At 39.3% G+C, this 12351-nt stretch overlaps 1 protein-coding gene across 1 annotated transcript; it reads left to right on the forward strand.

Annotated features, from left to right (window-relative positions):
- The first annotated feature begins 9059 nt into the window (after window positions 1–9059).
- On the forward strand, window positions 9060–12109 carry LOC131227605 (transcription factor MYB60-like). The gene is made up of 3 exons (XM_058223408.1): window positions 9060–9251; window positions 9836–9965; window positions 10885–12109. Exons 1-3 carry the CDS (start codon window positions 9119–9121, stop codon window positions 11570–11572), a joined length of 951 nt encoding a protein of 316 aa, XP_058079391.1. The 5' UTR covers window positions 9060–9118; the 3' UTR covers window positions 11573–12109.
- The last annotated feature ends 242 nt before the right edge of the window (window positions 12110–12351 follow it).

The raw sequence follows: 12351 nt of genomic DNA on the forward strand, positions 1-12351 counted from the left end.
GAACATCTACCCTATCAGTCAGATGCACTATTCCATGATGGTCCATGGGCTTAAAAATCAAGTCAATCCATAACTTGGGTGGGCCACACCATATACAACACTTGAGAAGGTTTATCCTTCCATTAAAATATTCATAATCATTTATTGGGCCTACCGAGATGTTTTCCACAAGTCTAGCCCATCTATTGTGTGTGTCCCACTTGAATGAGGGGTCAACCAAGTTTCAGCCACATCCAAAACTCAGGTGGGCCCCATCAAGTGCTTTTATATATTTTAGTCATGTCTTCACATGGTTTTAAATGGTATGGCCCACCTGAGTTCCGTATATGACTGATTTTTGAGATATCCCATAACATAAAGGGGACCTGTCAAATGCACAATGTTGATGTTCGACATGCATCACGCTGGGGCCGACACAGCTCGACTTCATCCCATGAGGTCAAGCTGTGTGGGTCTCACCATGATGCATGTTGAACATCTACCCCATCAATCAGATGCCCCATTCCAAGGTGGGCCTCAGGATTAAAAATCAAGTTAATCCATGACTTGTGTGGGCCACATCACATACAAAAGTTGAGAGGGGTTACACTCCCATTAAAACATTTATAATCATTTTTTAGGCTACCGAGATGTAGTTCAATAATCCAGCCCATCCATTGTGTGTGTCCCACTTGGATTTGGGGTCAGACCAAGTTTCAAACGCATCTAAATTTCACGTGTGCCCCCACCAAGTGCTTTTATATGTTTTAGGCATATTTTCACATGATTTTAGATGGTATCACCCACCTGAGTTCCATATATTAATTGCTATTTTTGGGATATCTCATAATTTAAAGGGGATTCATCAGATGCACGGTGTTGATGTTCGACACATCATGGTAGGGTCCACATAGCTCGACCTCATGGGAAGTTCTCACAAGGTCAACCACATGGAATTATATATATATATATATATATATATATATATATATATATATATATATATATATATATATGCTCTCAGCCAAACATGGGAGGTGGATGGTTAAATGGATGTCGTGCATTCATCATGATAGGCCCATTTCACAAATCTCTCTCTCTTCTCTATGTGTGTGCGCGGAAATAAACAGTTCCTGAAAGACCCAAGTGATATCATATATGACACGGTTTATAAGAAGTCGCTCCTGGGAAACCCAAGTGAAATCACGAGAGACCTAGGTTTAAAGTATCATTTGAAACCATTACATATCACCCGCTACAAACCGGTTTCATCTATTGGTGTACGGGGCTCTATATATGATAGGAAGTTTGGTACTTAAGCATGCTATAAGCTGCTTGCCAGCATGACCCGTCTATGAATTAATCCAGTCTAGAAAATACACCAAATCCGAGGTTTCGTCATATTAAAGATGTTTGGGAAATATCGATGAATCCTAATCACATACAAATATCATAATTCTAAAATACTATTCAAAGTCTTTCTCAAGCTGGAGTTGAGATATCGATGATGCCCAATGCCTTAACTTGGGCAATGAATCCTGAAATCTTAATTTTTCAATACTTTTTGTGAGGCAATCAACTAATTGATCCTTAGTTGGAACAAATGAAGTAAAAATTTTCTTGGCCTGAATTTTCTCCCTAATGAAGTAATAAGATATTTCAATGTGCTTTGTTCTTTTATGAAACACATAATTAGACTTGATGTGAATAATCATCTGATTGTCATAAAATAAAGGAATAAGATTTTCATTATGAAATTCTATGTCCTTAAGTAAGCTTTTATCTAGATAAGTTTGCACGTCATTGAGGCCATCACTCTATACTTTGCTTCCACTTTGGACCGTGCAACAACACTTGATTTCTTGGTTTTTGATTTAATTAAGTTATCACCAACAATGATACACATACCAATTGTAGACATTCTATCAAATATGTAATCTGCTCAATCAGCATATGAGTAGCCATCAACCTTTAAATTCTTATTATACTTTATTAACACTCTTTTTCTTATGAGAACTCCCTAGGTACCGGAGGATTCTATATATGGCTTCCATAAGAATGATGGGTCTCGCCAACAATAAAGTCTTACGTCTCTCTTCAATGATACCAGAGATTATTTAGAAAAAACATGGAATAGTAAAGGGCATTGCTCTTGATTTTGATGAGGCCATTAACGGTGTGATATTTATGTAAGATTCACCCTAATCATTATATATATAGTCCATATTAGGCTCAAAGGCAAAAAATCAGGCTAATATGTTATTCTCGTGGGACAAATCAAAGGAAACAATTGGAAGAAAAACATCTACCCTTGAGTTTTACATAGTCATTATTATAATTATATGAAATCCACTCCAACCATTAGATTTCACAAAAAAATTTAGGCTTGTGTCCCAAAAATGATACTTATTTATGATTTACATGGACCACACTAATGAAAACATTTTAGAGGAGGACCATTGCCCGTACACTATTTCCAATCATATGGTCCATATTAAGAGCTGAGTTTGTTGAGATGTGGAGCCACATCTGGACGGCCGCTCGACCAGTCGAGTGGCTCACTCGACCAGTCGTGGACTGGATCGACTCAAAGTCCAGCAAGCTATGTTTTTTGGGGTCCGAGGTGCTTGATTGGTCGAGGCCCCTGTTCGACCAGTCGAGGGTCCGCACGACTGGTCGAGCAGCCTACTCGACCAGTCGAGGTTACGCAGATTTGTTTCCGGATTTGATGCGGACTGTGAATTTTCGAGTCAGTTTTCGCAGAGATGTGAAAGGGGAGTTACCTAAACTATAAATAGGGATCCCTAGGGCTTTTCTAGGGTATATGGAGTTATTCTAAAGTGTAGGCAAAAGATTTTCTTTATACATCTAAATAGAAAAGGTTAGTATATTGCTTGTAATCTTCGTTTTTCTTCATAGTGGAAGTTTGCATCCGTGGTTTTTTTTTACTCTTGTTGAGGTTTTTCCACGTATATCTTGTCTTGTGGTTTGTTTGGAATGTTTTGATTCTATTTCTAGTTTATATTTCTTTCTATTTATCGTTTGTAGGTGAGGCTGGAGATTGGATCTTGGTTCACTGCATTGTTGGTGTGTTGCGCAACAACTGGTATCAGAGCTATTGGTTTAGTTTAAGTGAGAGCAATGACGGAAGAAGAAAAAACTAGAATTGAGAAGTTTGATGGTTCAAATTTTATCTTCTGGAAGATGCAGATGGAGGATTATCTGTATCATAAGGACCTCTATATTCCTATAGGAAGAAAAGAGAAGAAACTAGAGAAGATGATAGATGATGAATGATTTTTATTGGATCGGAAGGCTTTAGGAACGATCCGATTCTCTTTGTCTAAGAGCGTTGCCTTCAATATATCCAAGGTGAAAAACACAAAAGAATTAATGGAAGCCCTATCTACGATGCATAAAAAACCATCAGCGTCTAACAAGGTTCATCTCATGAAACGGCTATTTAACATAAAGATGTCAGATGGTGGGAGCGTCGCTGAACATCTAAACGAGTTCAATACAGTCACGAGCCAACTGGAATCCATTGACATTATTTTTTAGGATGAGGTCAGGGCATTATTGATCTTGTCCAGTTTATCAGATAGTTGGAATGGTTTGGTGATTGCCGTGAGCAATTCTTCAGGGTTGACAAGGCTGAAGTTCGATGATGTGGCCAGTCTGATTCTCAGTGAAGAATCTAGAAGAAAGACATTAGGAATTTTAGGAGATTCAAGGAATGCTCTAAACGTTGAAGGAAGAGGAAGATCGTTGAACAAATGAGGTAATAAACACGGACGTTCTAAGTCAAGGAAGAAGTCCAAGGGACCGAAAGACAAAGACGTGTGTTGGCACTGTGGGAAGAAGAGGTACATGAAACGTGACTGCAGGACACTTAGGAAACAAGAAGAAAGCTCTCAAGGTTGGAATGATTTAGTGAATCTATCTGAGGAAAGTGACATAAAGGCGTTGATCTTGTCTCTTGATGCGAAGAATGAGCCTTGGGTCATAGAATCAGGCACGTCGTTTCATGCCACTTCATGTAAGAAAGTTCTGCGTGCTTATGTGTCAGGTGACTTTGGGAGAGTCTACTTGGGTGATGATGAGCCGTGTAATATTGTTGGAAAGGGAGATGTTCATATAAATCAGAAAGACGGAACGAATTTGAAATTAAAGGATGTCAGACATGTACCGAGTTTGATACGGAACTTGATCTCAATGGGACAGTTGACCGATACCGGATATGTGATGACCTTCACCAGTGATTCCTGAAAGATCACAAAAGGTGCCTTGCTGATATCTTGAGGCAAGAAGGAAGGAACTTTGTACGTGACTTTAGGATTGTATAGTTCACTCACAGTCACATCAACTAGAGTGAGTAGGCAGTTATAGCATCAGAGGTTGGGACATATGAGTGAGAAATGGATGAAAGTGTTATTATTAAAAGAGAAGCTACCAAGGCTGAAGTTCATATTGACTTAGAATTCTGCGATGACTATGTATATGGAAAGCAGAAGAGGGTGAGCTTCAAGAAGACAGGACGCGCTATAAAGACACATCTGTTGGAGCTTATACACACCAATGTGTGGGGACCGACACAAGTATTATCTCTTAGTGGCTCACGTTATTTTGTTTCCTTCATTGATGATGCTAGTAGAAAACTGTGGGTTTATTTCTTAAAGCATAAATCTGATGTATTTGATGTATATAAGAAGTGAAGAGTAATGGTAGAAAACAAGACATGTAAAACAGTAAAATGTCTCAGATCTGATAATGGGGGAGAGTACTGTGATAAGAGATTTGAGGAGTATTGTTTAGAAAATGGAATCAACATCAGAAAACGATTCCAGGGACACTGCAATAGAATGGTGTGGCTGAGCACATTAACAGGACCATCCTTGAGCGCGCCAGGAGCATGAGGTTACATGCAGGATTGCCTAAAACATTTTGGGCAAATGCTGTGAATACTGCCGTATATCTCATCAATAGAAGTCCCTCAGCACCATTGGATGGTGGGCTACTAGAAGAAACGTGGACTAGAAAAGAAGTGAACCTTGAACATCTCAAAGTGTTCGGTTGCACTTCATATGTTCACATTGATGCAGAGCACAGAAACAAGGTGGATGCGAAGTCCAGGAGGTGCACGTTTATAAGCTATGGGCAACATGATTTTGGGTACAGGTTTTGGGATACAGAAAACAGAAAAATCATCAAAAGTAAAGACGTAGTCTTCAATGAAAATGTGATGCATAAGGACAATGTACAGCGAAACAAAACTGAGGAGAAAGAATTCGTGGAGTTGGAAGAGTTACCGGATAGGAGTGTTACAGTGCCATAGGATGATCATGCATAGGAGCATTATGAGGCAGAGCCATAGACACCGGTTGTGAGGAGGTCTACTCAGGAGAGGAGACCCACGGTCTAATACTCACTCTCCTTAAATTATCTACTGCTGACAGATAATGGTGAACCAGAGTGTTTTGAAGAGGCATTACAGTCAGATACTTAGGTTAAGTGGGAGCAAGCCATGGATAATGAGATGGAGTCTCTTGAGTCTAATCGTACATGGGAGCTAGTCACTCTTTTTTTTATATATAACTTTTTTTTACACACGCACACACACCACCACACACTCATGCTGTAGTGGGATTTCACCACCTATGGATACTCGAACCCTTGGCCGGGTGTTGAAACTCCTGAGAGTCTACCACCCGAGCAAGAGTAAGGATCCAACTAGTCACTCTACCTAAGGGTAAGAAAGCTCTTCATAACAAGTGGGTTTACAGACTGAAGGAGGAATATGATGGTTCAAAACGGTACAAAGCTAGATTGGTTGTGAAAGAGTTTTAACAAAAGACAGGTATCGATTTCACTGAAATATTTTCACCGGTAGTGAAAATGTCTACGATTCACATGGTTTTGAGTATAGTGGCTAAAAATGACTTACATCTAGAGCAGCTAGATGTTAAGACAGCCTTTCTTCATGCGGACCTTGAAGAAGAAATATATATGTATCAGCCGACAGGATACGTGGCACCAGGAAAGGAGAACAAGGTGTGTAGACTAAAGAAAAGTCTATATGGCCTGAAGTAGGCCCCGAGGCCGTGGTACAAGAAGTTCGACAGTTTCATGTCGAAAAACAGTTATAGGAGATGTCATGCAGACCACTGTTGCTATTTGAAAAAGTTTGATACGTCGTACATCATTCTTCTTCTGTACGTTGATGATATGCTTGTGGCTAGATCAACCATGAAAGACATCTCAGATCTCAAAAGACAATTGTCAAGAGAATTTGCCATGAAGGATTTAAGAGCTGTAAAACAAATCCTAGGCATGAGAATAAAGCGTGACAGGGAAAACAAGAAATTAATTTTGTCACGGGTAGAGTACATAGTCAAGGTACTTGATCGATTTAATATGAGAGGTGCTAAGCTGGTTAACACTCCATTAGCCAACTACTTCAAGCTATCTAAGGAGCAAGGTGCAAAGACGTAGGAGGAACGGGACTACAAGGCCAAAGTCGCATACGCGTCAGCTATTGGGAGTCTCATGTATGCTATGGTGAGCACGATGCTAGACATTGCTCAAGCAGTGAGAGTTATTAGTAGGTTCATGAACAACCCCGGGAATGAACATTGGGAAGCTGCGAAGTGAATTCTTAGATACCTGGTAGGTACAAAGGATGTAAGGTTGCGCTATGGTGGATCGAAAATCAATAACAAGGCTACATAAATTCAGATTTGGCAGGAGACATCGACGGCAGAAGAAGCACTATAGGTTATGTCTTTACTTTGGATAGTACTGTAGTCAGTTGGGTCTCTCAGTTACAGAAAATAGAATCTATCAGTACAACGGAAGCAGAATATGTTACAGCTACAGAAGCATGCAAGAAGATGGTGTTGATGCAAGGTTTCATGGAAGAGTTGGGTAAGAAGCAAGCAGATTGCAAGCTGTACAGTGACAGTCAAAGTGCAATACACTTGGTTAAGAATTCAGCCTTTCATTTAAGGACTAAGCATATATATTGACATCAGATATCACTTCATACGTTCGTTATTGGAAGATGGATTGATTATTCTGGAGAAGATTCATATAAGTGAGAATCATGCGGATATGTTGACCAAGGTGGTCACACGGGAGAAGATGAAGCTCTGTTTAGCTTTGATTGCTTTTCAGGCTTGAAGACGGGAATGTGGTGCACTCCGGATGTAGAAGACGAAGGTTTATGGTGATGTGTTTCCAAGTGGGAGATTGTTGAGATGTGGAGCTACATCTGGATGGTAGGTGCTCGACCGGTCGAGGCTCCTGCTCGACCAGTCAAGGATCCACACGACTGGTCGAGCAGCCTGCTCGACTAGTCGATGTTACGTAGATTCGTTTCCGGATTTAATGCGAACTGCGGATTTTTGAGTTGGTTTTCGCAGAGATGTGAAAGGAGGTTGCCTAAACTATAAATAGGGGTCCCTAGGGCTTTTTTAGGGGATATGGAGTTATTCTAAAATGTGGGCAAAGGGTTTTCTCTATACATCTAAATGGAAAAGGTTAGTACATTGCTTGTAATATTCGTTTTTCTTCATAGTGGAAGTTTGCATCCGTGATTTTTTGCCCTTGTTAGGATTTTTCCACGTATATTTTATCTTGTGGTTTGTTTGGAATACTTTGATTCTATTTCTAGTTTATATTTCTTTTTGTTTATCATTTGTGGGTGAGATCGGAGATTAGATCTTGGTTCACTTCGTTGTTGATGTGCTGTGCAATAGAGTTTTGGGTGCTTAGCCGCACATGGGAGTAAAACACTTGGTAGTCAGGGTGTATTTTACATAAACGTCACAGTGGGGCCCACCTAAGTTACCCATCCATTTACTCGGCGGCCGTGAGTAAGGTAGTGGAATTATATATAATGATATCGATTAATGAGGCTTTTTGAGAACCAATTTTGAAAAACGTATTAGAATGTATTAAATGAGGGGTTTTTTTTTTTTTTTTTACTTCCGTTTTAATTTCTTTTTGGGCTTTGAATTTTCCCAATCCACAATATATGACAATATTCCAATAGAGTCGACTGTATTCCAACTTATACGTTCCAGCACATGTGCGGCCCACCTTGCCGTGTGTCTAACATTCACTACGTTTATCATTTACATGCCACCTCCTGCTCCCTGTACAAAAAAAAAAAGCAGAAAAGACAGTTTGGGGTGTGTTCGGATGCACATTTGAAATGAAATGAAAAAAAATTGTAATCAGCCAAAAAAAAGCAAAAAGAAGGTAGGCTGCACCATGGGAACGACATAAAGTCATGCCTGAGAACTCTAAAATCACGCGTGGCCCACACAATCTTTGGAATGTCTTTCTTTTTGGGGTAACCATTCATCCTGTTGGGTCGGATCATATGAATGGATTGGATGGATCACACGTGAAGTGTAGTATGGTGGGTCTGAACAAAAAATTCGAAAGTTTCTAAGGTGGGTGTCCCCTCTCAACTGTCCTCCATCCGTTATTCCCTGTTCTATGGCCAACCTAAGCTTTGGATCAGGGCACAACTGATGGACGGCCTGGATGTCACACAAACACCATGGTGGGTCCCACACAACCCGAATCTATAGGATCCCCATACAGTGAGCTCTATGGGAATATTCCTAGTATATGTATGTGTGAAGGCACCTAGGCCTGCTAATGTGGACTATTCTAACCGTTCATTGTTGGGGGACTTGTCACAGAGTTAGAATCTTCCAATCTCAGAGATTATTTCTACCACCTCAATCCATGATCTAAAAAATCAGATCAACCGTCCGGATCACGTCTTCACAGGTAAGGAATTGGGCACCTCAGCACAATGGTACATTTGATGGGGCATGAGAGGGAGATGGGAAGTTGTTTTAACCTTTCGAGAGAAACTCCTGAGTCATGTGAATGGAAAGAGAGAGAAATTCAACATCTCAGCTGACTTTGGGGGAGGTGTTATTTTGACTATTTGAAAAAGATAATAAAAAAGCCAAGTGAGTCAGCGTGGTAGATCAACAGTGTAAAAAAAAGCTTCCCTCTCCTCAAGTCATCTTGTATATAAACACTCACATGAGATGAGAGATGGAAAAATAAACAACACCAGAGAGAGAGAGAGAGAGAGAGAGAGAGAGAGAGAGAGATGGGAAGACCTCCTTGCTGTGACAAGGTGGGTATCAAGAAAGGTCCTTGGACACCTGAAGAAGATATCATCTTGGTATCCTACATCCAAGAACATGGGCCAGGGAATTGGAGATCAGTGCCTACAAACACTGGTAGAGTTCAAATCACAACCAAAGAAAAAAAATCATTTTGTATTTGATTGGTTTTCTTTAGTGGATGTTAAAGATTTCATAAAATTCCATGTGGGTTTTCTTTCTTTCTTTCTTTCTTTTTTTCTTCTTAATTTGAAGGTATTGAATTCCATGATTTCATGATATTAGCTTTTTGTTTCTTTCTTTTGTCGTTTTTTGCATTGATATTTTTAACACTAAAAAATAAAACCCAAGATTTCATTTTCTTGTTTGTTTCTTTTATAGTCCAAGATCTTTTTTTTTTTTTTTTTTTCCTACCGTTCATAGAGCTTTTTTCTTGATGGGTATTGAGAATTTCATCAAATTCCTTTTTCTTTTTTCTTTTTTCTTATCTTGAATTCTGATTTGTTGAATTACATCCTTTCAATATCATGAAATCAAGATACAAAAATCACATCATAATCATCATCATCCTCTTCTTGTTATTCTTCTTTCTCTACTTCTTCTTTTCTTGCATCTACTTTTTCATTTTAATCGAGGTTTTTTAAATATCAGTTTCAAATATTTTATTTAATTTTTTATTTGTCATTGCGCGCGTCTTATAGGGTTGCTGAGGTGCAGTAAAAGTTGCAGGCTGAGATGGACAAATTACCTTAGACCAGGAATCAAGCGTGGGAACTTCACTCCACATGAAGAAGGGATGATAATCCATCTTCAGGCCTTGTTGGGTAACAGGTAATTCTCTAAAATCACAATTCACACATGCCCTGTTTGGCTGGCACATAAAAATGAGTTCATCTCATTTTACTTAATCGTAGTTATGAATTATAGATCATGATTGTTGGTTATCAGGATTAATTTTATTCTTACCAAAATGACATATAATCTTTTATACCTAATTAAGATTAACTAAAATGAAACGAACTCATTTTTAAATGGCACCTAAACAGGCCCTAAGCACTTGCATAAGATTTTTATTTTCTTTTCGAAAGGTGGGATTGCACTTGTGATTTTATTTATCGAGAAATTCACAACAACAAAACATCCATCTTTGATACATCAGAACCAAAGAATCCACTGCAACAGCAGAAATTCACAACAACAACAACACTTGCATCTATAACACCACAAAATCAACACCAAACCAGCTCAAATAGGCATCAGATATTGTTATTTTCACCCTCTAAATTTATATCTCCACCCTTAGAGAAGTCCATTTGATCATAATAATTTTCCTTGATGATCTTGGCTTTCACTTTTAGTATCATAATTAATAACCGAACTGTACCCTTTTGGGGCTGGAACTTACAATTTCATGGGTGTAAATATCACCTCCTCTTATATGAATATGTGCACAACACATGCATTTATTGTAGGGAGCTACCATCTGGACTACTTACGTTCCACTTTTATGATGCGTGGACCCTTATTCTCTTTTGAATGCATAAGAAAATGGGGGTGTGAATATCAGTTCTCTACGTGCATATATAATATTATCTAAAAAAAAGGATATTATGATAAGATATGATTGTAGATTTTTCAAAGAATGATTGATTTTGGGTTTACAGATAGCATGGAAGCAATAAGACAAATCCAATTTTAAAATAGTTTATTATTTTATATTCTTAATTTTTATTTTATTTTTTTCTTACAGATGGGCTGCCATAGCTTCCTACCTTCCTCAAAGAACAGATAATGATATCAAGAACTATTGGAATACACACCTGAAGAAGAAGATAAAGAAGTTCCAAACAGCTATGGACTCTCACATGACAACATCAGATACAAGTGCAATCACATCAAATCTCATTTCAAAAAGCTACTACACCCAAACAAGGAATTCAGAGATGGGCACCAACCTTCCCTCCTCTTTCAGATTGAACACTGGAGGCTCTACTTATGCCTCAAGCACTGAGAACATCTCAAGACTCTTGGAAGGTTGGATGAGGAACTCTCCAAAAGCTAGTTCGAAGGCAGCTCAAGAAGAGAATCAACCTCAAAGCAATGAAAATGCAAATGCTGTTGCACCCAATCAAATCAAAGCTGAGCAAGAGAACTGTGATATCATATCCCATGAAGAACTAGAGAATCTTCTCTCTTTTGAGAGTTTGAGCAGCATGGCATGGGAGAAATCATCTTCTGACTCCACCCAACCAGATGGGTCCCACAACACTGCCAACGACAGCCTCAGCTCATCAGTGGATGAAGCCAAGGTCAGATCAGGCAACCAGCCCCCATTCTCTTGCCTTGAGATGTGGCTCTTGGATGAGGCAGCAACAGGTCAGGCAGAAGAGCTGATGGACCTCTCTCTAGATTGCTGCTCGGCTCCTGCAATCTTCTGATAATCTCTCCCTCTCTCTAATAAGATCTTGTGATGGGTGGATAGCTAGTCTTGCCTACCATGTGGCCCTTTGGCTCTTTCTTCAACGGCGGTGATTCATCCACTGTACATGTGGCATCCATGTACATGGATCAAGATCATGTGTCCTAATGTGGATGGTAGTTGTACCATTGCATTTCTTATGTGAACCGTCCCATCGTTTCAACTTTCACCATGTGATCGATCCAAAGTTTGCCCCATGGCTCTAAATGGATGGTCTAGATTGATGTACACGCATGCCACATGTTCCGTGGATAAGTCACCACTATTTAAGACATGGTGCGGAGCATAGACAGTAGTCTAGCTCCTTATGTTGCTGCTTACTTTAAGCTATGCATGAGAAAAGTCCCAACAAAAAAGACTCATTGCATGGACTCTCTGTCGTTGTTTGAATCTCCTTCGTAGATGTTTATAAGAAAGGTTGTTTTCACCAAGTGTAAGATTAGAACAGGTGCTTTGTATGTATTATCTCAAATAAATCAATTCTCATGACCTAAAACTCTCATGGGTTTTCTTTTATATATAAAATGCTTGCGTACATCCTTACATACACACGCACATACATATGTGTCTTTGTCATGTAGGACGAATCATCTGATCCTATGAGCAATAAGATCAAGGAAATCGCACTTGAAGGTTAAGATAGGCAAAACGTCCTTCATGCACCCGTACTTGGTTAATAAGACCGGCCCGCTATTATAATGTATCGTTGAGAAGCTATTAGCAAGCCCTACAACTTAC

The sequence above is a fragment of the Magnolia sinica genome, chromosome 15, assembly GCF_029962835.1.
Source record: "Magnolia sinica isolate HGM2019 chromosome 15, MsV1, whole genome shotgun sequence".
Lineage (NCBI taxonomy): Eukaryota > Viridiplantae > Streptophyta > Magnoliopsida > Magnoliales > Magnoliaceae > Magnolia > Magnolia sinica.

Bases quoted from the DNA above. Each gene is read 5' to 3' on its own strand.
- LOC131227605 (XM_058223408.1), top strand. From the start codon at position 9,119: ATGGGAAGACCTCCTTGCTGTGACAAGGTGGGTATCAAGAAAGGTCCT. The intron at 9,252-9,835 runs GTAGAGTTCAAA...CGCGTCTTATAG, and splicing joins ATCAGTGCCTACAAACACTG to GGTTGCTGAGGTGCAGTAAA. The intron at 9,966-10,884 runs GTAATTCTCTAA...TTTTTCTTACAG, and splicing joins CAGGCCTTGTTGGGTAACAG to ATGGGCTGCCATAGCTTCCT.